The following is a 27,729-nucleotide window of genomic DNA, read 5'->3' as shown; positions in this document are numbered from 1 at the left end:
ATGAAGAGGGTATGTGCATGTTGCTAGATGCCTAAAATATACTTCTATTTATTAATTTAATGTATTCACTTACTTTCCTATGCAATGCGACGCTGTGAGCACCCATTGATCGGATATTAGAACTCCCGCGCAGTAGAATATTTTTTCAGGTCCTCCTAAAATTGCGGCCAAAAATGGCCAAGTGCCTGGGTTGGCCTGTGAGCCTCCAATGATGCGACGAGATGGTTTGTGGCGTCCGCGTTTAACTTTTCCGCACTCTAAAATATTAATTACATTTCAAAATTGCATTGAAAAATCTATTTCCGACAGTTTTTGAAATTCACCGTAATTAGCACAAGTTAATTCAGCAACTGGATAATCCTCATCGGGCGAACAACTTGAGAATTCCTGCATCAGATTTGAATGTTTTTTCGCATACATATTCCAAATATCGGTCGATACATTTATGGATGCCATAAGCGATCGGTGTGTTTTGAGTGTTACCACACTCGTGGCGTTAACGGCACTATAACCCAACATAGAGCATACAGCTGAAGGGGACACTGCGCGATCCCAGTTTTTAACACAAGCTGGGGTCCACATTTGTGTGCTTATACGATAGAATTCCAACATGCCTTTCCCTAAATCCCCATTACGATCGCTTAGACGAACTGTTGAGAAGAGCAAATGCAGTTAATCTTGGTAATTTTACTGTCCTGCGCTAAGCACATAGTCAAGCTTGGAACTAGCAGGCAATTAAGGGAATAACACCGTAAAGACCACCTCGTTGGTGGCCGTGTTTTCGTAAATACATACAGGAGATTAATTAAGTATTAAGTCATTTGTTTCTTTACTCGCCCCATTGTCTGAAGCCCACTATATGCTTAACCTTGATGACACTGATTTTACTTACTGCAATTTCGTTCGTCTTGTCCATACGGACAGTCGATAACCCCGTCGCATACGTGATTTATACCTATGCAACGATCATCGCCACAATAGATCTCATCCTTTTGGCACCGTTCGCATTTGGCCTCATCTGTTTGGTCGTTACAATCCAAATGACCATCACATACGTAATCTTTGGGTAAACAGCGATTTTGATCACACTGAAAGCCATCGCATTTGGGGTTCGTTGATGCTATCATCACCTCACGCACTTGGTCGAGTCCAACACAGTCTTCGGGGTTTTCGAAATCTTTAAAGAGCTTACAATTCAAATATTCAGGTAAACTGAGGCCGAACACATCAAAGAAGAAACCACAACGTCGCATAGTTTCGGTGCACAAGGTTTTACAAGGTGGTACAGTTGCTCCGGTCGAACCGCATTTCGGTACAAACAGGGTACAAAGGAACAGTGAGACTAATTCGTAACATCGCACATCCACCAGTGCATCGTAGGCATCTAGATCCTGTAGGTAATCATTAAGTAAAAGTAGATGAAAATATGTAACAGAAGGTATTACCACTTGAGTTTCGAGTTGCCCGAAATGCCCAATGTAATTGGGGAACACGGTGTAGTTGTAGGGGATTTGTGGACCTTGGCAAAACTTCACTATGATAGGTAAACAAGTACCGGGTGCAGGGTTCTTTCCATAAATCGAAGTATCCTCCACATGGACGGTGTTTATAATCGTTTTGTTGACGAATTTTATAGTTGGATAGGCATTGAAATATGCCGCTAGGCCACCAGCAATCACCAATAAAGCGAATGCGTTTACTAATACTTGCCAGAGACGAAACTTCAGTCGACCATTGGTGATGTAAGGATTGGAGCTTTTGCGACGATGAATAATCTGCTAAAGTAAACAAAAATTTAGGAAACAAACGGAGCTCTAGATTATTCTAGTTTCATGAAACTTTGTAGCCAAATCTGAGTAGAATCGAATGAAGTAGTAAGTGTTACAAACTTCCGTTAAGTCCTTACCTGATGTTGTAGTGACATCGTGTTTGGGGTTCCATTTTGGAATCGTACAATTGTTTGTAGGCTAGCCGGAGTGGACACGCATTTGGTAAGTGGCGACATAGGAACCGATTGTTCCATCTCTTCGATGGTTTCATTTTGCAGTTTTTGTTTATAAACAATAGGCGCCGGGACTGGAACAGAATCGAACATTAACTACATTGTTGATGGTAGTCTACATGAAATGCCTCATTATTATTAATTTGTATCAGTAATTACTCGAACTTAGCTTTTCTCTATTTCTGGAAAATCCTGGGACGCAGAACTTAAAGGTCTAATGAGTTAAATTCTGAAGTGATTGTAAAAGTTAATGAAATAACAGTATTTTTCCTCATGTTTTTGGATTTCTCCTTTTCGGGAAACGTACCATGAGCTCGCTAAGTCCCGATTTCGATGAAATACAAAATTTGGTTTTGACTTCTATAAATAAGTCATAAAGGGTCCTGGTTTCAAAAATCTTAATTTTTGAAGACAGTTACTGACGTTATGAGTATAAAATTCGTGCAGCATATGTGTCAGAGTAACGAGCTTTTACAAACAACCGGTTAAAATTCATTAAGTTAGTGGGGACTACTTTGAATTATAGATATCGCTTGCGCTTTCTCTAATTTGTATCTGAAGAACTAGTCTCTTTATACTCTCGCAACAAAGTTGCTAAGGAGAGTATTATAGTTTTGTTCACATAACGGTTGTTTGTAAGTCCTAAAACTAAAAGAGTCAGATATAGGGTTATACTATATACCAAAGTGATCAGGGTGACGAGTAGAGTTGAAATCCGGATGTCTGTCTGTCCGTCCGTCCGAGATATCATGATGAAACTTGGTACACGTATTTCTTGGCTCCATAAGAAGGTTAAGTTCGAAGATGGGCAAAATCGGCCTACTGCCACGCCCACAAAATGGCGAAAACCGAAAACCTATAAAGTGTCATAACTAAGCCATAAATAAAGATATTAAAGTGAAATTTGGCACAAAGGATCGCATTAGGAGGGGCATATTTGGAAGTAATTTTTTTGGAAAAGTGGGCGTGGCCCCGCCCCTACTAAGTTTTTTGTACATATCTCGGAAACTACTATAGCTATGTCAACCAAACTCTATAAAGTCGTTTCCTTCAGGCATTTCCATATTTCAAAAATGGAAGAAATCGGATAATAACCACGCCCACCTCCCATACAATGGTTATGTTGAAAATCACTAAAAGTGCGTTAACCGACTAACAAAAAACATCAGAAACACTAAATTTTACGGAAGAAATGGCAGAAGGAATCTGCACCCAGGCTTTTATTAAGAATTGAAAATGGGCGTGGCGTCGCTCACTTATGGACCAAAAACCATATCTCAGGAACTACTACACCGATTTCAATGAAATTCGGTGTATAATATTTTCTTAACACCCTGATGACGTGTACGAAATGTGGGCGAAATCGGTTCACAACCACGCCTTCTTCCAATATAACGCTATTTTCAATTCCATCTGATGCCTTCTCTGTATAATATATACATTAGGTACCAATGATGATAGCGGAATAAAACTTTACACAAATACGGTATTTGATTATCACTTTCTCATGCGAGAGTATAAAATGTTCGGTGACACCCGAACTTAGCCCTTCCTTACTTGTTAATAGACCCTTTATTCGACTGACTAATATCTCAGGTTAAGATCTTAGTTTGGATCTGTTCAATGGTATTTTACGTTTTATCAAAATGGTTTACTTACCGCCGCACAACCTTTTTACAGAGAGCGAGGGCAATAAAGGAGCTTCCATTTGCTTTGTATTGTAACTTGGGCTGGAAGTTTGACTGAAACTATCACTGGAAATATTGGAATCCTGGCGGCAGCTGTATTTGTTACGTGGAGGTGGTAGCACAGGATTTCCCATTCCACTGGATGTAAGCGCAGCGAATCGTGATCCATTTAAATTAAAAGCATCCACTGAATCCGGATTCCGAACACCCATACCCATTCCCATACCCATACCCCCACCCATACCGCTCTTATTGATGCGTGCAGCATTCTGAAGCAGCGGTACATCCATAAGATTTTTTGAGTTATAACCAGGACTAGAAGTGACGGAAAAACTATCACTGGACAAATTGGAGTCTTGCCGTTGATGTAGTTTTGGGTAAACGATAGGGGGAGGTTTATTTTTACCAAGCTTATTCCGAACGCTTAGTGCTGTCGATGGTTTCGACGCGGACGATGTTGCTTCAATTTGCGTACCATTATTGATATTATGATCGAAACTAATTTGACCACGCGTTGGCGGTATCGGCGGTACTGGACGTTTTGGCTGTTGATAAACATTGGCTACGTTGTGTGTAAGCGGTGAAATGGCATTATTCGATGTAGTGGCCGAACCTGACAGCAGAGAACCCGTAGAAGTACCCGAACCAGCAGACACCGTCGAGGAGGTGGACGTGGAAGCCGATACCGTGGAGGCAGCGTTACTACTACCCACACTACCACTGCCGCTGCCACAACCGCTGCTATGTAGTGACTGCTGTGAACTGTTTTTACTGCAAGGTGGCGGAATCTTTGCTACATCTGGATATTGTTTTCGTGTTGGAACTATAGGTGGTTTTTGCTGCACCAATCCATTGTTCATCTGGGTATTCGCATTCGGAGAGTGGCGACTAGGGGGCGCATTGTTATTACCAACCAAAATATTACAACCCACATGAATGCGAGTTTCATTATTATTTAAGTTATTATAATCATTCATAGCATCGTTAAGCAATGTTCGTTCCATTTTAGAGTAATCTTTGGATACAGAGGACTCGCTCGTCTTCTCTGTTGGACAACTATCGATTGATGATTGTGTATCAACAGATGAGAAACGGCTGCGGAAGTCCGCACTAGTCGAAGAGGAGGCGAAACGTTCACTATGACCTGAACCGTAGCCAGAAGAGATGGTGATGGTAGAGTCAGCCGTACTGCTGGACGAGCGATTTGCACGTTTTACAGCGTTGCTCAAGTCCCCAGTAAAAGCTACCAATGTCTTTGCAGTAAATGCAGCGTTCAGTAACTTTCCACCTCCCGTACCTTCGGACGCAGCCTTGGTGACCTTGACAGGTGTCGATGTCAACGACTCATCAAATACAGAATTTTCCAAGCTCATCCGATCATCATCTGAAATACCGCCGGCATCCAGGCCCGAATCCACGTATAGTGGACGTGTGGCCAGGTCAACAAGCAGGGATTGACTTTGTATTTGTGCCGGATCTACGCCTACGTTTCCACTACCACCGCCCGAGTTGTAATAAACCGTATTGCTCTGTTGCTGATGTAGCCGATGGCCGGGTGAAAGGGTTTGTGTTTGCGGTGGATAAACAAAAGCGGTGCCAGCACTGATGTGTTGTTTATCTTTGGTTGGTGTTTGACTTGCGGACGTGGGCGTAGGCGAATCAATTGCTCCGTTCCAAGCGTAATTGCCACGAAATGTTCGCTTCGGGACGGGTGGCGGTGGTGTATCCGGTACAATACTTGAGTGGGCTGCTGTGTTGGGCAAGTTCATAGGTTGGTTTTTGGTGGCACTATTGGCACTGTTGGTCACCGTATTGTATGTGAAAACTTTTTTCTCTTTGCCATTCACCTGAAATCAAACGAATAAAAAGATGGACAATGATGCGTGAATGAAGAATTACATCCATACAGATCAATATGTTTACTTATGTATGTATGTATGTTGAAATGGTGATTTGTGTTAGCGCACGCATTTGAATATCTGATATTGTGTATAGCTTTATTATGTAAGTATATTAGCATTCCGTTTATTTGTATGTATTGGAGCTCAGCGTGTACCTGAAGGTGATTAATGACTTTGGAATCATTGTTGATTTGAGTTCAGGCCATTAAGTATCCTTATTAAACAAATGTTTACTTAGACCTGCATTGGGCGGAATTTGTGCAAATAAAAGTAATAAAAAAAATCTGAGAGTCAATGTTTTTATCTCGATGCTTTGTATTAAATTAGGATAACGGTAAATATTTTCGTTTTTCTGTATTAAATTGAAAATTATGTGGACGATACGGCGCGGTAATGACATTCAAATCACAGGTGTGACTAGATCAGAGTTTGGCCAGAACTGAAGTCTTAATTTCAAATCAGATTTTATTACCTTCAATCAATATCTTGTTGTGCTCATGCCATTTGGTCCGGAAATTTCATCTGGATCCTAAACTAACTAAACCCCAGTAACTATTTGAACGTCGATTCAACAAGTTGTAGGCCTACTCCTTACATTTATTGAAAGATGTGATACATATGGTTTTTCGAGATAGAATTTTATCATGAGTTTTGACTTTGCTCGCTGAGAATCGATGCTATTTTAGAATAGACGGTAGTAAAACCTAACAATGGTATGATTACCAAAAGGAGAATGCACTCATTTGAGGCAGGTTCTCAGAATGACAAACTCTCAAAAAAAAACGATTATTCATCTTAAAATAATTATCACTCGGTGGATCGTGAGTTCAAATATGTTGTATATTTTTTACATATATGTATAAAGTTTGTAGACTCTGTTCTATTTTTTACCAGGAATAATGTTGCATGCGTCGTTTAATTGCGCCAAATATGTCTGTGACTGTGTAGGTGGTAGCAGTTGCAGAGTATGCGAAGCGTTATTGTAGTTTTTCGCATTATCATCAACTGGGTGATCAACACAGTTTGTGCGTGCGTGTAGGTGTGTGTGTGTGTGTGAGTGCGTGTTGCTGCGTGCGTGGAATGGCTTCTCTGCAATTGGCCAGTTGCATTCATTGTACTTACAAGGCTTGAAAGCGGCAATGATGACATCGATTGCATGTCCTGCATCGCCAATTGACCAGCTTTATTATGATTATAATTGTATTGCGGCAACTCGGGAATGGCAACGGTCAGCGTTGGGAGCGCGCCACCATTTGCGGTCATCGCATTTAATTGTCTTGTCTGCATTTGCATTTGTGTATGTGTTTTTAATGATTGTTGTTGTTGTTGCTGCAACGGCGACGTGTGCTTCTCCTCTAGCATTGGATAGTAGTGCGACGAGTGTCGACGCACCACCACATTGACGGTCGTCGGCAACAATGCCACCGAGTTGCATTGTTCCTGCTCTTTATCATAAAAGTCCAAGAGTGAGTTGTGCGGCAGTGCTAAGCTGGAGGCCCGTTCCGATCTATGCAAAGCATTACATTCAGGCGCGTCACAAATGTTGGTTAATGATTGTAATTTTGTTATTATTGATAATAAATGAGCGTAATTAGTGCGAGTTGATGCGAAAAATCTCACCGTTAGACATACATATGTACAATAATGTTTTGGTAATGGCAAATAATTAAGCATAGATGCGCATATTGGGTTAACTTACCGTGAACGGTTTCGCTCTACAATGCCGCCAAAATGATTCTCGTTGACGCTCAAATGCTTCTGATTAATAGAGAGTGTGGCGCTCATGTTTTTGCAAATCGTCATCAATAATGTTTAAAATCTAAAACAAAAATATCAAGTCATATAAAAGATAATATGAAATTGTCATGTACCCGCATGCTTATTAGCAATTAAATGTGTTACAATGTGTTACAGAATGCACTTTTCGTTAAATTCATGAGCAAAGTTATTCTTCATAAAAAACTCGAAATTGAAGTGATTTTTCCAAAATCGTGTATTCGGCAACTTATTTATATAAAACAATTTATCATACACTTGTTATAAGCCTCGGTTGGAATGGCCTTCAGTGCCTTCAACGCATAACTTTTATTGGCTTTAACGGCGCATTATCGTAGTGAAATATCCATGAATATATTACAATATGAATATTCGGTTTTTTTCGGCCCACAAATCAGATGCTTCATGTACACGCCCCAAAATGACAGAAGTATTCCTTATAGACCGTTTGGCTCTGTGATATGAATTCGTGGTGAAACACACCAAAAAAAACGCTTCGGTTTTTGACTGACTTTGAAGTGGTTTTTTCGACTTTGGCTCATTTTTGAAGGGCCAGTCGCTAGATTATTGCACAGTTTCGTTGTCATATTAATAAAAAATAATCATACATGAAAGGATATTTGAAAAATACGCTCTCTCAATGTTAATAGTATAACTTACATAATTGCCGATTATTATTTTTCGTACAACGTTTTATCATATAACGTATTATACTCTGTGGCAACATGAATGTTAAAACAATTGGTTTTTGTTGTAGCGGCAAAAAGCATTCCTGAAGTAATTTGGAGGAATGCTGCCGCTTTGGTAGTCCTTAGCAGGATAAATTTCCGGGCTCGTTAGAATTACGTGAACCCGACTGTCGCTGGGTGGTAACAACTGGTCTCAATCATTCCCTTGTTAGAGGATACCAAGATCGCGGTGTCAGCTAGAACTTATGTAAATGTTACGGTGAATACAGGTGAACTTCTTTAACACGAATCACCATAATCAACAGAATTACTTCGAGTTAGAGAGAGAGTTTGTTTACGAAATTTGACTTTTATTGCCAATTTAAGAGTTCGATTTATGGAAAACTTCAAGTTATGGAATTTCAACTGTATTGATTTTCTGATAAGGTTAATTTTAAACCCTTTTTTGTAAGAATTTCTCGAAGAAAATGTTTCCATGGTCATATAAAATTGCTTATAACTTTCTCTTAACAATTTAAAGTTTCTTTAGTTCGATTCACTTGAATCAAATTTACAGTCATAGAAATTCTTAGCTAGTTGCATTGGTTATTTGGTAAGAATTTTAAATCAAGAGCTTAAAATTTATGATTTTAGTAAGCTACAATTTCTGTTTCATTACTTTAAAAAAATAATTTATTTTATATTTATCGAACTTTTATATTACTGAGAAATATAACCAAACATACACAAGCTCCTTATAACGGCTGCTTAATAATATATATAACTCAGATATGGACATGGCAGTCTGCATATAGCTTAATAACTCTAATCAAGCTTTCAACCCATTTCCTCAATCATCAGCATATTAAATTGGATTTTAAATGTAGAAAACTCTTGCAGACATCTCCATCTACTTTAAATCAATTTTCTCTAAAACACAACGAATATTCTGAAGTGTTTAAGTTATTATCGCAATAAAGCGTAATAAATTATTCCAAGAAAAGAAAAATCGGCGAGTATTTTTAATATTTTGAAAAGACAAAAATGTATAAATAAATAACCAAGAGCGTATGTTTGTATGTATAAGTATATTTAAAGCCACATATGTTGATATAAACACACACACCTGCTTATTGTGCATTCAACTAAGTATATGTAGGTAAGTGTGTATGTGTGTGTGAATATAAGCGAGTAAATTTCAAAATAATGGTAAGCATTTAACAATAAATAACACTATTAGGAAGCCTAGAGAATGCAAATAAACAACCGTTAGAACTTAAATGGGTGAGGTGTGACCACTGTTGCATGACATTAAATGGTCACAGTGACAGGCGTTAAAATGTGCGACTACCTATGTGTACATATTTCTGAGTGTGAGAAATGGGGAACAAGTGTATGAGTATATTGAACCCCATAGAGAAATTAACTGGTTTGAAATGTACCAAGTGGCGTCTTACAATTTTATGCTATTGTTGTATATCACCGTTGATCCAAATGCTTTTTACTGCGTATATTGTTCGATTGGCGAAAAATACTTCAAACTAATTAATAAATTGATTGATTTTAGGGGCGTGATACTAGAATATTGCGACTATTTCAGTGTAAAGAACAATTAAGCTTGGTTCTAGCAGTTCTAAATTTATATTGCTTCAATTATGCCAAAACTGGAAATCACATTCCAAGTGGTGTAAGCATTGTCATTTCCGAACCAGTTCGCCTCACTCGTTAAAACGTTGAATATAAGCATCAACAGAATACTTTCTAGGATGAGATTTTCAGAATGCCGGGAATTCTATGCACACCAATACACACATGAACACAAGTTTCTATGTCGTCGCAATGCCGCTTCAACCAATACGCAGTTGGGTGAATGTGTTGGGCCTGGGACAACACGATGGCACATAACAATAGATAAATTTATTGAATCCGTGAAATTAGGGGGCAAAACGACAATGACAGCCGTGCCAACCTGCAACAACAAATTACATATTCACAATATCACTTTGGCCACGTTGTCTGAAGGTCCATCTGCAGCGTGGCATGCTTGTTGGCGCCCCGAATGCTCATGCGTGTTTGCCTATGCATGAGTGAGCGTGTGTGTCGATTGTGGCTGTAAAATACGTAGTATTTGCGCTTTCTGCGCACTAATGGATTTGATAAGCACACGGGAAGTTCATGAATTACATAACATGGCATACAAATAAGGAATACGCCTTTGCCACAATTTGTTCTGAAATGAGTGGGTATATAATTATTTTTATAGTAATGTACTTGTATGTTCTCCTCAGTGCGTAGGCAATAATATAGAAAAAGTTAACACACATCTTTTTTGTTGTTTAATATAATTATTAATTTTATTTCCAAGCCCCATGCTCAATAATTATCATAAAATCATAGGTTTAGAAACACAATTCGTTCACCGGTATCTGATTATGTATATCAATTCATTTGGACCCAATTAAAGCGAAGCAACACAATTGCTCATACGCCGTGTCACCCCTTATACAAGCACATTTTCTTCGCGCTGATTCCTATATGTTTGTACGACAATAAATATGTATGTTGATATTAAAAATTTTAAAAAGTGTAAAGAAACGTAAAATTTGGTGGATAGGTTCCCATACGAATCTGCTCAAGCAAGTAGAAATAGGGAAATTTTCAAACACACACACCACTTGACCAATCGGAATTAAGCTTAACGAGATCTTTAAATAATCAAATCGATCCAAAATCACCACATCTCCTCGAACCTCCGAATTTGTATAAACCCCCTTTGTTAAATAAGGTATAACTTCAAAATCAAAGAAGGTATTTATTATTCGAAAGCGATTCGATTCTTCCCTAGCTTCCATATTCCGAATATGAAGCTATCCGCCATTCCTGTCTGATACTTTTATATCAATCGCTCAGGTTAACATCTAAAACATTTTGAAAAGTAAGTTCGTACTCAAATGGTGAAGTACGGCATACAACTTTGCCGCTTAACTAATAATCTTCTCAGAGTCTGCGTTAATTATAATACGAGTTTATATTGGCTTACATGCTTACTAACACAGATATTACTAATATTTAGCTTTATGTCGTAATCAAAATAATATCGTCTTCGTTCTTAAATAATGAAGTCACTCATACGCCATGGCAACAAAAACTCTCTTAATCATAACAATAAGAAGTGCTTCGTAACGATGGCACGAGTATCAGAATGAACATACTAAATGGATTTGCGGATGCAACAGTTTTCTTAACCACACTCAGACGAAACATAATAAGCGTGTGCACTTGGTTACTGTTTAAATTTGGTTTGTCTCTGCTGCAAAAGTAAGACAGCGCATCAAGTTTCTCACACATATTTTATCAGCAGTTCGCAGTTGATTTTCGACTTGAGATATGGAAGTCTCGCCTTTGTAGCATAACTTCAAGACGTTGATAATAAGCAAGACGATTTTCCCATTTTTTTCGAGCTTCAATTAGTTTGGGACAATATTGCCGTATACTGCTTTAAAACTTGGTGATTTGTTAATAATAGTTAATATCAAATATAAAAACGCGTTATGCAAATACTATAAATATGATTGCGAGGCCAAATTCAACACATAAATGGCTTTAGCCAGCAGGCAAATATAATGATTTCCTGACAAAAGTTGTGCAATTACTTGCTGTGGTCATCAGGAATTTTTTTAATATTGTCCATATTGCTAATATTGCTAACACTGCTGGTATAGACAACCTTATGCAAAGAGGAGGAAAAAGTTGTACAAGGCTATGAAGGACATACAGAGAGCAAGATATTTGTGAAAAATCTAGTAATAATATCAAAAAACTTAGAAAAAGGTAAAAATCAAAAATAATCAAAGTATATTAAATACTTCCGGAGAGCATTACCTACAGTAATCACGCATGTTGAGTTTACAACAAACAACCTTATTTAAATAATTAATTGCATTCGCAAGTTGTCGTTGAAGCAACACAAACGAAAATTTGTTTATCGCTTTCTAAGCAGTTCGCTGCGGTGTAGCAAACGGTGTGTCTTGAAAAATTTGCTGCTCCGACTTCGGCGAAATTGTGGACACAGCAATTCAGTGAACAGGACGACAGTTGAAAGTCAACTTCAATGGAAACAGGCTTACGTGTTTGCATACGTGTGTGTGTATGTAAGAAAACTTAGTGTCACATTAAAAAATAATAAATTGTAAGAGTTATCAAAAGTCCCTGGAACACTACATTCAACTAGGAAAGTTATGTACTGTGCGTTCATGTGTACTTGAGAGTCACCCAGTATGCCAATGTAAGTATATCGAGGTGAAGCCGTCTTGGTACACTTTTATAGAAGGTGAAAAAAGTAACTTGATGGATTCTTCACACTCTAGATACGTCACAGTTCATTATGTTCGTCCATCAATCGTTTTTGGTATTTTCAATTATCCTTCACACTCAATTGACTTTTGGAAACTTTTTAAAAAACCAGGTCCAGATAATTTGAAATACCCATATTACATACACATTGTCATGTAACGTAAATGCATTTTTTCAACCTCTTTTTACACCAATTAACAGGAGCTGCCTTTTGAGTACACATATTTTACCACAAGGTGACTGGGAAAACTCTTACGGATAATGGTCATATAACTGCTGAGGAATATCTTATAGAAATATCGATTGATAACACGGAATGTGTCCAAATCTATAAATATAAACATATTTTATTTAGTTATGTTAGCTACAACTATGCGAAGCTCCTTTCTTTTGATATTACCGGCAAACTGGTTCTCCTTCGACGCCAAAATGTAGCACTGCCGAACTACATTTTTAGTTGGCGAATTTAAGCTTTAAGCAGCGATGTCTCTGCGGCACTTCACTTGTGTTTATTTGAAAGAAGTTAATGTGACAGGGCAGTCAAGTGAGGGAGGGGGGTGCTGGGTGAGCCCAGCTTTGTGCTCTGGAGTGTAAGTGTCGTTGCAGCGTAGCAGAAATGTTGCCAATTGAAAGCGGCAGCTCAAACATGACAAGAATTTTAAATGAAAGCTTAAGTCCATCCAAAAGTGTCTGCCAAGAATTTTTTTCTCATGCGCCCGTATCGCTCTCGTAATGCCTAGACAAACTTTCTCTCTGGTCGATTTGGTAGTCAGCAATGTTATGTGTTTCTGCCAGTTTTTCTATGTTTGTTTGCTTGCCTATTTTTTGTCTAACGGTTTGTTAAGCAGTGAGCTCATGTCCTTGCATTTATTCATTATCTACGTTTGTTTCTTTCATACACATGCATATATATGTTTATATAATACATATATCCTGCCGCACGGACCTTCCAATGCTCTGTTCATATATTTACTGCTTATATATGTATGTGTGTAGGGACTGTCGAAACTTTTTCAACACGAGGACACATTTTGTACTATTTGTCCTTTTTACACAGATTACATATAGACATTCCTCATATAATTCGGGCAATTTGTTTGTCAAACAAAATTTAGTTGATGATATTCAATTGAAAATGCAAATCAAATTAGAAATACATACATACACGTCTTCAAATGTATGGGTGAATATTTCAACAACTTCAGTTTCACAGCATCCACTCGATAATATATAAGAAATGCATTCGCAGATGGTTGAGAGATGATTGCAAGGCAATCAAAAACCCCTGAGGTCTAGTGGATTTTAATCGAAAATCAAAATTTACCAACATATTTACATATATAAATATGCATAATATATGCATATTACATAAGTAGTACAAGATGATACGAAAGAAAACGAAGCTACTACACCACACCACACACACCAGTACATACATAGGTCCAATCTTATGTATAGAAGAGTGAATATGTGGAATTATTTTTCTTCACCTACTTCTTGGTCCTGTAATCCACAACGAATAACTCTGTGTCATTCACGTAGAGAGGAGTGTACGTTGCAGACCTTGCCGAGCACCGATATATACATAAGTACCCATTTGCGTGCCTAGACCTAATCAACCTATATGTAAGGTGTCGTAAAGTTTTTAAAGATTGTGTTTACAAATAATTTTTGGTTAAAACCCAGATGCACCCGACAACAGAAATAATTGCAACGAGTGAATTTTGCATTAAAAAAAATGTATCTTACCATGTAGTAAGATTATTAGTAAAACCACTCTACATAAAATTTGTTTTTATACTCTTGCTTCAAGTTGCTACTGAGTATCATAGTTTGGTCGAATTCTGAGAGTCCATCTGTCCTTGCAAGCGATTAATTGAGTTTCATGGCATCCAAAGGTAGATGGACGGAATCTGATCATTATGACGCCCACTAAATGCCATTAAGAAAAAACATATAAAAGACTAAAAATAAGCTCCAGATTAAGGTCAAAAATCATTATCGCAGAGGAAATGGGTATCTGTAGTTTGAAATATTTTAACAAGTATTTCAACCATAATTTCTGCAGGAAAGTTCCTCCACACCGGCTGTGAAATTGGGTTAAATCCGATGATAACAGCGCCAACACCCCGTATAACGGTTGCTACTAAATCTACGAAACTCAATAAAAAAATTCGTCAGAAACATTCAATTTTACAACCGAGATGGTATGGAGAGCGTTCATGGGAGTCGGTATCAAAATTGGACAATAAGCGCGGTCACGCCCAGCTTTTAGTAAAATCCTATATATCAGGAACTAATGGGCTGATTTTGACAAAATCGGAAAATAGTCACGCCTTCTTTCCTTATATATATAAATTCAATATTACCTTTCAGAATAAAAATCAAGCACCAATAAAGTTATGGGGTTAAAACCTTGAGTAACCAATGTCTTTGAGGTATGTCATCTTACGTCTAAAAATAGTCGAAATCAGACGTGGACATGTGGACCTCAGTGTCTACAGCTAACTTTTATTGCCAAGAATATTGGGTAGTCGAAAAAGTCTTTTCGTATTTTTTCAATAGATGTTGCAGTCGCATAACTCCGGTGCTACCAATCACATTGTGTCATACCATATAGTGTTGGAAAGGTGAGATTTTTTAGCTTCATTTAACCAAACATTGAATTCGGGGAGGTTGAAAAAAAATTTCAGCTGTTTAAAAATTAGTATGAAATTATGACTAATGACACTAATGAAATTTGTGAAGTTTACGGAGGCGATGCTGTATCAGGTCGTGTAGCACAACAATGGTTCGGTCGCTTCCGTTCTGAAAATTTAGAAATTTCGATTTACACTGATGGAATAATGTCTCTAGCGGAAAAATGGCAAAAGGTGTTCGACCAAAGGGGTACATATTTGTTTATTTATTTCTAGAGGACGCGTCCACGCTTCACTGTGGCTGATACATAGATAATACTACTACTGCCATCTATATGATTTCTATTAGGTGGATTAGCGATATAGCATTTTTGTGAAGCAACTTGTGTAAGTTTACAAAAAAATAGATCATAAAGCATTTCGTGTCTTAATAAAGCATTGCTTTTTTGGGGAAAATGCTGTTGAATTTGGGCTCAGGGAAATCCACCGTTGAAAAGATATTTGATAAGCTGGAAACAGGCGAAATGAGCAAAGTTGGTGCTTCGCAAGTTCATAATCGAACAAAAACAACGAATAACTGATTCTGAGAAGTGTTTAAGTGCTAACTAATCGTAAGAAACCCGATTTTTTGCGTCGGTGTGTGACAATAGAAACATAGCTCCATCATTTGCCACTGGAGTCCAATCGACAGTCATTCTAGTGGACTGCACATGATGAACCGGTTCTCAGGCGTGGAAAGACGAAAACGGCGGCTGGAAAAGTTATGACATCAGTCTTTTGGGATGCACGTGGTATAATACATACTCAACGACTGATTACTGAGCCAGTTATAATCTATTTTACTGCGTATTTGGTTGCAGTTCTTTTCTTCTATTCCAAATATTTAGCAATTGTATTATTTTTAAGAAGACTCTGTTTAAAATTGTGGAGAGGATTACTTTGAAGGGGATGAAATTGATTTGGAAGAATAAATAAAGAATTTTCAAAATAAATACAATGTCACCTTATTTTTTGGGCACAGTAGTATATAGATTATTATAAATATAAAAAATAAGTTGAAGTTTGATTAGAAATACGAAAGGACTTTTTCGACTACCCAATATCTGTAAAACTCTGACGTATTTACTGATATTCAGAGAGAGTTCCTAAAGTAAGTTTTCCTCAATTTTAATGGGCGTTATCGCTTACAGGGCCTGTCGAATAGAGTGCTTTTATTCTGTGCATTTTTAGATGCATATACTACATATACATATACATAACTATATAACAAGTACATTGGTATATGTAGATTATTTTAAGATGTTACAAAAATATAATTGTCAAATTCATAATATTTTTATATGCAATATGTACTATAAATATATGCATAAGAACATTACACGTTTTTTTCAAAATGCAACAAAATCAAATCGCATTATTTCGATGAAATTACCCATAAATGCTCCATTCACACACATTCAAGTACAGAAACATTGCCATTTTAGTATTCGTATTTTTGTGTAGACTATACATATGTACATATTCGGGCATACGTAAATATGAATAAAATTTATCAAAAAGAAAAAGCGTTATTTCTTTACCATAAAAAATAAAATAAAGTCAGGCATCAATGTTTGCCATGAAAACGTTTGTAACCGTCAGGTTGCTTGGCAATGAGAAAAGTAAATCACAGTAACTCATTAAAGGAATAATAATTCCTAACATCAACCTATGGCTAATGAAAAATGAATAGAAATTTATTAAACTCAATAAGAGCTAAAGGGTTTGCCAGTTAAAGGCGCTGAAAATGAGTAAAACTAACAATAAATGATGACAAAATAACTTGCCTTTTAAGCTAGTGAACCACTTTCATGCCAAACACATGGTTGGCATTATTTCCCTTTGTGTCAAACTACGTTTACCCTTCAACTGAAACCACTTCCCACACTCACCTTCAAGCTAATGATAAAATTGTAACCAACCTTTACTGACAATACTAAAGAAATTCATAATTATTATGATTGCGATGTATTTAATTAAAATTGGACACTCTTGGGCATACTCAAATGCTGTGCGGCAGTGGGGACCACGGGCCGTATGAGCAATATTCTTATTGTGCAGTAATTTTTATGAGGAACAAGTACGACACCATAAACAATGTGGAATTAATTACTATGATTGATATTTATTAAATAAATTAAGAGCTGTTCAGGGTTGAATATTTCTAAGGAATTCAATGCAACTTTTCCTGTCAACACAAAATTCTCCAATCTGCTCGCATTCCCTGTCTATTGCTTGGAATTTCTAAGATTGGCGAGTATGAGAAGATTCCCTAAAGAATGTATAATGAAGTTCAAAGTAACGACCAGTAAATTGCTGGCATATGAAAAATGTATAAATATATTCCTCTGGATAAGACTGCACCTGTTTCTCAGCGGTATTTCTATACTAGGGTTTGAGAATATCTCTTTGCCGCAATTAAATGGGAACTTTAGTTCTTAAAAAATATTTGTCCAGAATGTACAAATGTTCGTAAATATCAATTATGCCTTGAAATAAACGAGATCTATATATATTGACTACGACTTAAGCGCTTTGAAGAGCTCAAACTCAAGATATGGCTTGCCACACTAATCCATTTGAGTGATAGTTTTCATTTATTTACTCTTCAATTTTTTGGCATATTTCCGCAGGACTTAGTGTTCGCCAACTTTGTCTGATCATCCCTGTAAATACTCGTACGTATATACGAATTTCTGCTCGCTTAGGCGTACTCGTATTTGTTGTATGTGTTTGCGTAAAGCAGCAACTTAAAATTCCAAGCTATCGCACGTAGCAGCAGAATCATAAACAGGTGGCACGCTTGACGGCATGTTGAAGGATATTTCAAATAGTCTGAGTTGTCGAGCAGTTCCGGAATGCTTAAGCCTTTAGGTATCGTTGCTTTGCATGTTGCTATTGATTTTTAACTTCATTATAGCAATAGAACGTTGTCGTTCTACGGCACGGACATTCGTTTAGGGCAATATGCTATTATAAAATCTCCGTGGAGGTATGCACACGATACACACACACTTACGGTGCGGGCAAGTGTTTATGTAACTTCGGAAAAATATGTCTGCACAAGACCGTGTTGCTTTAATTTGCATGGATACGAAGAGCATGTGCACAAACAAACACAAACATATACATATTTCTGTTGGGCATTGTTAAATATGTAGCTATATTTTCTTAGCATAGCAACGATTGCATGCTGCGAAAGATTTCTTACACAATGTGGAAATATTTGAAATCGGAATACAATTACTGCTACATTTGTGTATACACGTAAGTATATTGTTGAGTAAGTGATTGGCCATTCAACTCAGGTTATGTAAGTCACAAATAACATTTTCATATAGCTGATAATGTAATAAAACAGATGTGAAGATTTGGTGTCCTAACGATGCTTGTGACCCTCTCTAAATTCATAATGCTCCAGCTATTTCATGTCCTGGCTGTCAGTCTGTATTACTGTGCCTTTGCCTTTCCGCAATTCTGCTCAGATTTATCTTTCTACACTGCAAACCGTTACAAGCAGAGACTGCCCGCCCACACTCCAGAACCACACGTACTTTTAAATTACTTAGTCAGTATGTACATATCTTCTGTCTTTTAATTAGGTAAGCGCATATGAGTACATACAATGTATTTTCCCACATGCATACTCAAGGCAATTGCTCGCACTTTTACATTCCGACGAGCATGTGCACACATGCATACATACTATATGTATATAAAATACACAATTCGCTCTCTTGTCTGCTAATGTGAATAGGCTGCTTTGAGGCATTCATTCTCCCAGTTGATAGGATTGCATCTCATTACAGTGGTAACTAAGGTGTAAAGGTAATGACTGGAAAATTAGAAAAAGTATGTAATCATTGTACACTTATAAGTAGTTGAGGACTTATACACACACATACACAATGGCAATTGCCGTTTTCACAAAGGCATTGTGTCGTTATGAAAGAAGCAGACAATAGTCACAGATGCACAAACAAACATATGTGCATGTTGCATATTCAGGCGTTTCAGCCGGTAAAGCACTATGAATCCCTGGTGTGAAACGGTGAATTCTTTGCATTGCGATGAAACGGGTTAAATAAGTGCTTTATGTCGCAGTCCGTAGACGCGTGGCAAATGAAATGATGCGATAAGTAAACAATGGAGATATGAAAAAACGAAAGTGTGCAATTTGCAGACACAAGCACGACAATGAAGGAAATGAAGGCGAAAGGTATAATGAGGTGGAAACTGCAACATGTTGTAAGTCATGACTTAATTGATTATGCACACCAGATCGGTTTATGCTGTCAGCTGACAGCAGGTATTTGCTCTCTGCGTGGAAAATACAGCATTAAAAGTACATATATTGATATATTTAAGTATTGACATATCAAAATATCTCTGTATTGATAACTGATGTATTATACAAAATAAGTATACAAGCGATACATTTGAATGTATATATTAACTAGGCACCCTCGCAGGTTACCGGAAGGTTATCTGATTAAATTTGACTCGGACTGCCCATTTAAACTGCGCGCGCAAACCGACCGACAAAATTTGTTTCCTAGTTTGGTTAGTTAAAGAGGGAATCGAGACGCATTGGCAGACAAAAAAAGAGAGAGGCCGAAATGCGTGAGTCTTTAAAAAGGAAGAAGGAAAAGTAAAAAGGACAGCACGAAAAGGAGTTGCCTCTATGCCGCGATGACTGAATTTGGTATCCCCGAAAAACTAATACGGCTGCGTAAACTGACGTTGAGCAATACCAAAAGCTCCGTCAGGATCGGGAAGGACCTCTCCGAACCGTTTGATACCAAACGAGCTTTCAAACAGGGCGACTCCATATCGTGCGACCTTTTCAATCTGTTGCTGGAAAAAATAATTCGAGCTGCAGAACTTAATCGAGCAGGTTCAGTCTTTCAATCATTGGCCTCAACACCCGCGCCGTTAGTTCTGCTTTCTCCAGACTGGATAAGAAAACAAAGCAAATGGGTCTGGTCCATGAACGAGAGCAAGACGAAATATCTCTTGTCGTCAAACAAACAGTGGTAACACTCGCGACTAGCATCCACGTCACTGTTGACAGTCATAACTTCGAAGTTGTAGATAATTTCGTCTATCTTGGAACCAGCATCAACACCAACAACAACGTTAGCGTCGAAACTAGGGTACTACTTCGGACTAAGCAGGCAATTGAGAAGTAAACTCCTCTCTCGACGAACAAAAACAAAACTCTATAAGTCACTCATTATTCCCGTCCTACTATAATATATGGTGCAGAAGAGTGGACGATGATAACTACATCTGATGAGTCGACGTTAAGAGTTTTCGAGAGAAAGGTTATGCGAAAGATTTATGGTTCTTTCCGCGTTGGCCACGGCGAATATCGCTTTAGATGGAACGATGATGCTGTATGAGATATACGACGACATTAGCATAATTCAGCGAATTAAGAGACAGCGGCTGCTCTGGCTAGGGCATGTCGTACGTATGGACAAAAACAGTATAGCTTTGAAAGTATCCGACGCAATATCCGCCGGGGGAAGCAGAGGAAGACTTCCACTCCGTTAGAAAGACCAGGTGGAGAAGGACCTGGCTTCACTTGGGATCTCCAATTGGCGCCCCATAGCAAAAAGGAGAAACGACTGGCGCGCTGTTGTTAACTCGGCTATAACCGCATAAGCGGTGTCTACGCCAGTAAAGTTTTTGGAGGATGGAGTCATGTGTAGAAGTTCACGCAAGAGAGGAAAGTTCTCTGACCGTCATTCACTTGGGAGTGGCCAGAAACGATTATTTTACACATGGCTCAAGCAGCTCACGACCAAGTATCCTCTGGGTAGCCTAAGAACATCAGTTTGAAGGCAACTAAACTTGAGAAGGCGAAACATCCCTGTGCGCTGGGTTTGGGACCCACCACGTAAAAAACACGCCAATGAAAAATTTCCAACATGTATAAATATACCCTAAAAATTTCACAACAATCCGTACAGTACTTTTAAAGATTTGTGTTAAAATACTTGAAGCAGAATTGTTTTGTCAGTCCGGGTCAAAATTTTGAAAGTCGAGTTTAGAAAAATGTATCTCTTGCTTTTAAGCCGTGTGCGTATGCGTGGGCGCGATTCTTAATTAACTCACATCTGTTTGTTGTAGCAACAAACATATTGTACACATTCGAAATTGTCTCATTGTCACTTTTTCGAAACGGAAGTGCCTTGGCAACCCACTTTCATAAACGAAGGGAATCACTCATGCACACCCGCACTCATACGCACCACCCTACATGGGGAGTGTGTGTGAAGAATGCGCTTCAGATTGTTGAAGTGCACTGAGAATGAAAAGGATGCCAAACATATCAAACCGGAAACGAGATAGTTGTACAGAACTACAGAACTGATGGGCGGAAAATTTCAAAGAAGCGAGCTCTGAAATTGAAGTGGAAATGAAAATCATTTCTGCCCTGCAGAAGCAACTAAACTTGGGTACAATCTATTGAAAGGCAATATGTAGTTATGCAGTTGATTGTGTTATCAATAACTTTAGTTTTTCTATATCTACAAGTTTACCAATATATGTATGCTTATATATGCGAATTCTGGGTGCGCTTCATTAACTAAAGAAATACATAAATATATAAACGTTGCAATTTTAGACCTTTGAAAACTTTTTGGCTACTTATATTTTTATTATCATATAAGTAGACTGAGCTGAGCGAATCTCTGATGTTCTTTAATGGGAGTGCTAGCTTTCTTTTTTTTAGATTTTATAGTGGACAGAAAAAGTGATGAAAATGCAGACTCAGTTTTTGAAATATCAATCAATAATTTTGCTCATGTCCTTTTCTCTCAAATTGCTCTGCTCATTTGCCGGAATCGCCGATATTATCCAACTACATGCTTCATCTTTACACTCCTTTGCTGCAATTTATTCGATTGGAAATAGTAAAAAAAATATTCCTTTTCCAAAAACTAAAAAAAAATATCGGGCAGCAAGTTTTCAAAGAACAAAATATCAAGTTAACTTTGCTCTTTGAAGAGTTTACAGAGGTCATAAATCAGGTCATATGTAAGGCTCACTACTAAATTTTGGAGAAAGAGGACTCTTATTTTAACATCTTTATCTACGCATATATTTGGTATTTCGTATTTTGACAATAGACGTTGCAGTCGTATATCTCCAGTCCGAATTAAAATCTGCGATTCTTTGCTGAAACGAAATGAAATCGAATCATTTCTGAAGCGAATGGTAACAAGAGACGAAAAGTGTATCAAATACGAAAATAATATGCGAAAAAGATCATGGACCAAGCGTGTTCGCAAAGCCAAGATTGACGCCTCGAAAGGTTATGCTGAGTGTTTGGAGGTATTGAAAAGGAATTATCGACTACGAGCTGCTCGAGCCTGATCGAACGATTGATTCTACATTTTACAGTCAACAACCGATGATATTTAAGCAAGCAATAGAATAAAACGGTCGGAACTGATCAATAGAAAGGGCTTCGTCTTCCATCAGGACAACGCTAGACCACATACATCTTTGAGGACTCTGCAAAAACTGGGAGAGCTTGGCTGGGAAGTTTTGATGCATACCCCATATAGCCCTGACGTTGCACCATCGGACTACCATTTGTTTCGGTCAATGCAGAAAACCCTTAATGGAGTAATGCTAGCTTTAAGAGAAGCCTGTGAAAATTACTTGTCGCAGTTTTTTGCCGAGAAACCAGAAAAGTTTTAGACTGATGGAATAATGCCTGTAACGGAAAAATGGCAAAAAGTGGTCGACCAAAATGATACATAAATAGTTCATGAAAGTTCATTATAATTATAAATAAGTTGAATTTGATTAAAAATACGAAAATACTTTTTGGACTACCCAATATTTATATAGTACATCATATAAAATCAGCTAGTTGATTAATGACTAGCTTGAAAAATAATTGTCATTACCCTAATTCTAATCGTTCAATTGATCTGAAGTGGCAACTCTAGCTATATTAATGTAAGAGGAAACTTATCGTTAAAGTTAAAATTGAAATAAACGAACCGCTCAACGAAATATATACCAACAAATGGATGACTATTGAAAAGGAAGCTGGGCTAAATTGGAAAATCCTAGCTAAGCTCCTCGTAGTCGTGCGGCGCGCGGCGCTCTGGTGCCGCAATGCAAATTTCCAACAAGAAACGAACAAAGGAGTATAAATCCGAATCTGTTTATGTTTGCATTGTTGCGTTTGTAACTGGGAATTGCAGAGTCTTCAGTATCCATGAATGCAGCGCAAGTAAGTAAGCGCTTATACTAGTATTCATATTTAGTTAAATGGGAGTGGCTAAAGGACAAGAGCAGCAAACAGATACAACCTAAAATGGCTGTGGGGCTTAAGTGACTAAAATGACTAAAATGACTTAGCGTGCTAAGATAGCACTCAGAACTTCTGCGGTTGAAACAGTCTCGGCGAGCAAGTAAGACCAGTGCATTGAAATGAATTTCCTAAGTTTGTTTATCTCTTCCATGATATGTAAATCATGATACTCACTCTCATGTTGCAAGACAAATGGGCGCAGATATTCATCCAAGTTGGCTGTGCCTGGAGATGGCGAAACGCTAAGTACGCTTAGGCAGAGTACATAAGCACAGAGCTCTACACAACAATGCAAATGGCGCTGACGATGCATTACTTGCTGTCTGTAGGCTCCTGCCTACGTTCATCCATTTACTCGCTAATGCACCCAAATATTTATATGTACATACATATGTATGTATCAGTTATGAATCAATGCTGCACATCAGCGCTTGGATGGCAAAATACGTGAATGCAAAGCATTTTCTATTACCGCTGAAGAATTCTGCTGATTGTTGGCATTTGGATTTTCAGCCCATTCCATAAAATCAATATCACAAGTCCATGTTACATGTACAGCTGATGTGCGAAAAGAATGCATCAAATTTTTGTGGAAAATGAAACTTTAGTGGAATGCACACATTGCAATAATGTCGGCTTTGCTGGTTACACACATCGCATACGATGAATTTTCTGTGTGCAAAGGAAAATGAAAACAAACACAAAAACAAAATACATTCATAAATGCAAGCATGTACATATGTATATACCATAAGTAGCTGCTAATGAAAGTTCGCGCATTGCGTTAGATTAAAAAGGCTGCTCCTGCCCGTGGTATGAAAGCCTTTTTACTTGGGTTGCTGTTTATTTTTCTGGTTCATTCCAATGTTGTCAGAGCCCTTTGGTATAATAATTGGAACATTTAAGACTCATATTGGCGGACTCAAACTCAGTTCTCGAAAATAAATCTGATTTATGTGATTAAAGAGAAGAAAAAGAATTCCTTAAAATCTAAGTATGTGCTAGAGAAGCATAAGCCTTTCACTGAAACTATACAAGAATACTCGAAGATTCAAAGAAAACTTAAATTAATTGCCACAAATAATTTACCCTGACATAGGCCCTGGGGCAATTGTCGACGGTTTTCAAGCATAAATCAGCCAATACTGTTGTACTTATATATATTCGATATTCTTATTAGCATAGACCATAGACTTGACGTATGCCCACAGGAAATAGTCTAAGAGCGTAAATCGCACGACCGAGGTGGCCAATACTTGGTCATATCGTGAAATAACTCGTTCACTAAACTTGGTTTTCAATAAATCGATTGTGACCGCTGTGTGGCTTGTGGCGCCGTTCTGTTGGAACCACATACATATTTTCCTAGTCGGTTATCATTGAGCGGTACCGATTCCCATTCATAGTAACGTGCAGGTCTTGATCATCACGCAAAAAGTACGGCCCAATGACGCCGCTAGCCCATAAACCGCACAAAGCCATTTATTCAGAAATTAACCTCATCGCCAAAAATGATTTTTCGATAAAAATCCGGGACATTTTCAAGTTTTTGCTCAGCCCAATTCACGAAAATTCGACGATTCTGGCAATCAAGCAGCTTCAGGTCTTCAGTCAATGTTATCTTATAAGGATGTAGCCCAAGATCTTTTCGCAAACGCCACAGAGATGCCCAACGCTTGAGAACGACGTGTAAGAGACAGATTTGGGTCTTCCTGATGCGCTAGCGGCAGTAATATTCTCAACACTACGGGCACTTCTGTGTCTCAATGGTACGGGAACTTTTCGTACCGTGCTTGTGGATTCAAATTTTTCCACTGAACCCTCAATTGTTGATCTGACAGGACGATTATTATAAATTGGACGTAGCGCTCTTAAAGTTCAGGCCACTGACCCCGAATTTCGGTGGAGCGGGAAAAAATATGGTGTCCTTTGCTGTCCCTATCGGTCTACTTTTGTAGCATCTCTATGGAAAAACCCGTTAGTAGAGAACAACACATTTAAAGATAAACCGATTAAGCTGATTGAATAACAGTACATTTTAGAAGGCTGACACTCAAAAAGTATTTGAGATAGCTATTTAAAATTTTAGCATGCTATTTTTAATAATTCACCCTATGTGTGTCCCTTAAGAGTGAATCTACCTATAAATTGGTGGAAAGAAATGATTGCTGAAAAACAGCTAAATTAGGACGCTGTTTGAGTTGGTATAAGGCAAGTACGGAGCGACGAACCTGTCTGGACTAGAAACTTCAATGTGACGATTCGAGGGTTTGAGGTCGATGGTGCCTGTCTAGTTCTGAATTTGTACACGTATACATTTTATACTCAATTATTGATTTTTCTAACTTGTAAGCTAATCCCCAGCCATTTTAGAGAGGTAGACATTTTTCACCCTTTTTATTGCACATACTTTCGACAACGCAGAGTTTGGTAAGTTATAAAAAATCAACTCAGAAACTCTCTTGTTTTCTCACCATCTTTAGCCTTGATTAAGTGTCTGGGAATCAATAAATTAATGCTAAGATACTAGAAGTTAATTTCCGATCGAGTTTGGTTTTTCATTTCATTCTTAATACCAACACTTGCTGTGACAGGCGAGGAGCTATCGCCGGTTGCACTGCTGTGCTAGGTGGTGTGATGCTGCATTAATTAAAACATCGCCGCATAGAAATCGATAAATATTTATTCAACGTTGCACACTATGCAATGCTATGCGACACGCTTACCTGTCTGTATGTATGCGTTTGAAACTACATATTTGTGTGAAAGATGTGTTTGCCCCTTTCGTTTGAGGCATTGGATGCACATGACACGTGCTGCATGAGTATTTTGCAAGCGCGCGCTTAACGGTTTTTATTTATTTACCGGGATTTCACGCTCGTTTACTTCTGGTCGCTTTCTTCCAACTACCTCACCCCTCTTTTCTACCTAAGCCTTGGCATACGTTGGCCCGGGTGCCAAAAGCCAAACAGGAGTGACCTACTTTTGCAGCAACTATTGCAAAGTCTGCAGTTGTGGGACAGACACATGCACATAAGCACAACTGTACTCAATGAGGGGGAAGACATGAAGATAGAAAATATACACTTTATTAGTAACAACAAAACAGCGTAAATAACTGGTTTTGATGGCTCCGCAATGCTTGGTAATTGCTTTGAGAAAGAATAATGAAAATATTGCTTTTTTGTAGTCACACCTGAATTTTCTCTGATATTTCCTCTACGCATTGCATTCAAAACCTTACACACATACACACAATCATATATGTATGTAGATATGGCCATACACAGAGGCACACGCGTATAAAACTTTTTATTAGTTGGCCGAGTGTGGTGAATTCAAAATTCAACGAAAATTTCGATGATATCGCTTTGGGAGCTGAAAGTTTCCAATTGCACCACTCATTATCAGTAAATATGTCGCATTGTGCAGAGAACTTTTGTAAATCTAATAGAAAACGTAATGATTTTTCAGCCTGCCTGCTATGTAATGCAATCTTTGTAAGGTAGCATGTCAAAGCCCACCGTTACTTTAGAAACCTTTACGAATTGGTGGGACATGTGACATTTGAAATTATAACACCTTCCAGTCAATCATTCAAACTATTTCTAAAATGAATCCACTCCTCACTAAATTATGAATTCCTCTAACTAGTGAGGATGTTAAACCCGAATCGTATGATTTTTGTGAACACATTTATTATTCAGCGTAAGTTTACATCTCATTTTTGCAAAATCTCGAAAATTTCCCAAATGGTTGTATGCAATTTTGCAAAACTACCCATTTATGCGTAGGAATTTCGTTTGACATGTTAAACAGTGTACCGTTATGAGCATATACCAGCCCGCAGAGAAACAGAAAACTAGCAGAAATGCAAAATGAAACTAGAACTAAATTCAAACTAACAGAAAATACACAAAATTTGCCAAATAAATGGCGAACAAAAAAAATATATATACAATACATATTTAATAAGAACTTTCATTTGCATTGGGTTTTAGATCAGTATGGCTGCCATATTTCCAATCGATATCTCATATACAAGGTAACCCGATAGTTGAATAGAAGTATTCGCGATTACAGGTATGAGTTTCTTGCCGGGTATTTGAATATATGGCATCTGTATTCTCATATATGAAATTGTATGTTTTTTGTTTGTGGTGCAAATATGAAAAATGTGTTCATCCATCAATTGTACATAGTTTACAGACCACAAAATATTTATTTAATTGTATTATTGAGTATATAAATATAAATTTGTAATATTTGAGAAATGCATCGAAGTTTTAATTGATAAATACCGAACACGATTGAAATAA

At 37.8% G+C, this 27,729-nt stretch overlaps 1 protein-coding gene across 5 annotated transcripts in view; it reads right to left on the bottom strand.

Annotated features, from left to right (window-relative positions):
* The window catches only part of LOC126756621 (uncharacterized), a 53,388-nt gene that overhangs the window by 7,696 nt on the left and 17,963 nt on the right, over window positions 1–27,729 (bottom strand). For 2 of the 5 annotated variants that reach the window (XM_050469819.1, XM_050469820.1), the window contains exons 2-9: window positions 7,291–7,410; window positions 6,714–7,098; window positions 3,662–5,537; window positions 1,907–2,076; window positions 1,446–1,778; window positions 893–1,391; window positions 324–650; window positions 74–257 (exon numbers count right to left, since the gene is read on the bottom strand). In XM_050469819.1, coding sequence (XP_050325776.1) covers window positions 74–257; window positions 324–650; window positions 893–1,391; window positions 1,446–1,778; window positions 1,907–2,076; window positions 3,662–5,537; window positions 6,714–7,098; window positions 7,291–7,394 — 3,878 coding nt within the window. In that variant the 5' untranslated portion in view covers window positions 7,395–7,410. Of the gene's footprint in view, window positions 1–73; window positions 258–323; window positions 651–892; window positions 1,392–1,445; window positions 1,779–1,906; window positions 2,077–3,661; window positions 5,538–6,713; window positions 7,099–7,290; window positions 7,411–27,729 lie in introns of those variants that run through there. The other 3 variants (XM_050469822.1, XM_050469821.1, XM_050469823.1) reach the window with 3 other exon arrangements.

This window comes from Bactrocera neohumeralis, chromosome 4 (genome assembly GCF_024586455.1).
Source record: "Bactrocera neohumeralis isolate Rockhampton chromosome 4, APGP_CSIRO_Bneo_wtdbg2-racon-allhic-juicebox.fasta_v2, whole genome shotgun sequence".
NCBI classification, from domain to species: Eukaryota; Metazoa; Arthropoda; class Insecta; order Diptera; family Tephritidae; genus Bactrocera; species Bactrocera neohumeralis.
Note: the sequence above shows the minus strand (reverse complement) of the source record. Positions and strands in the feature narration are given on the sequence as shown.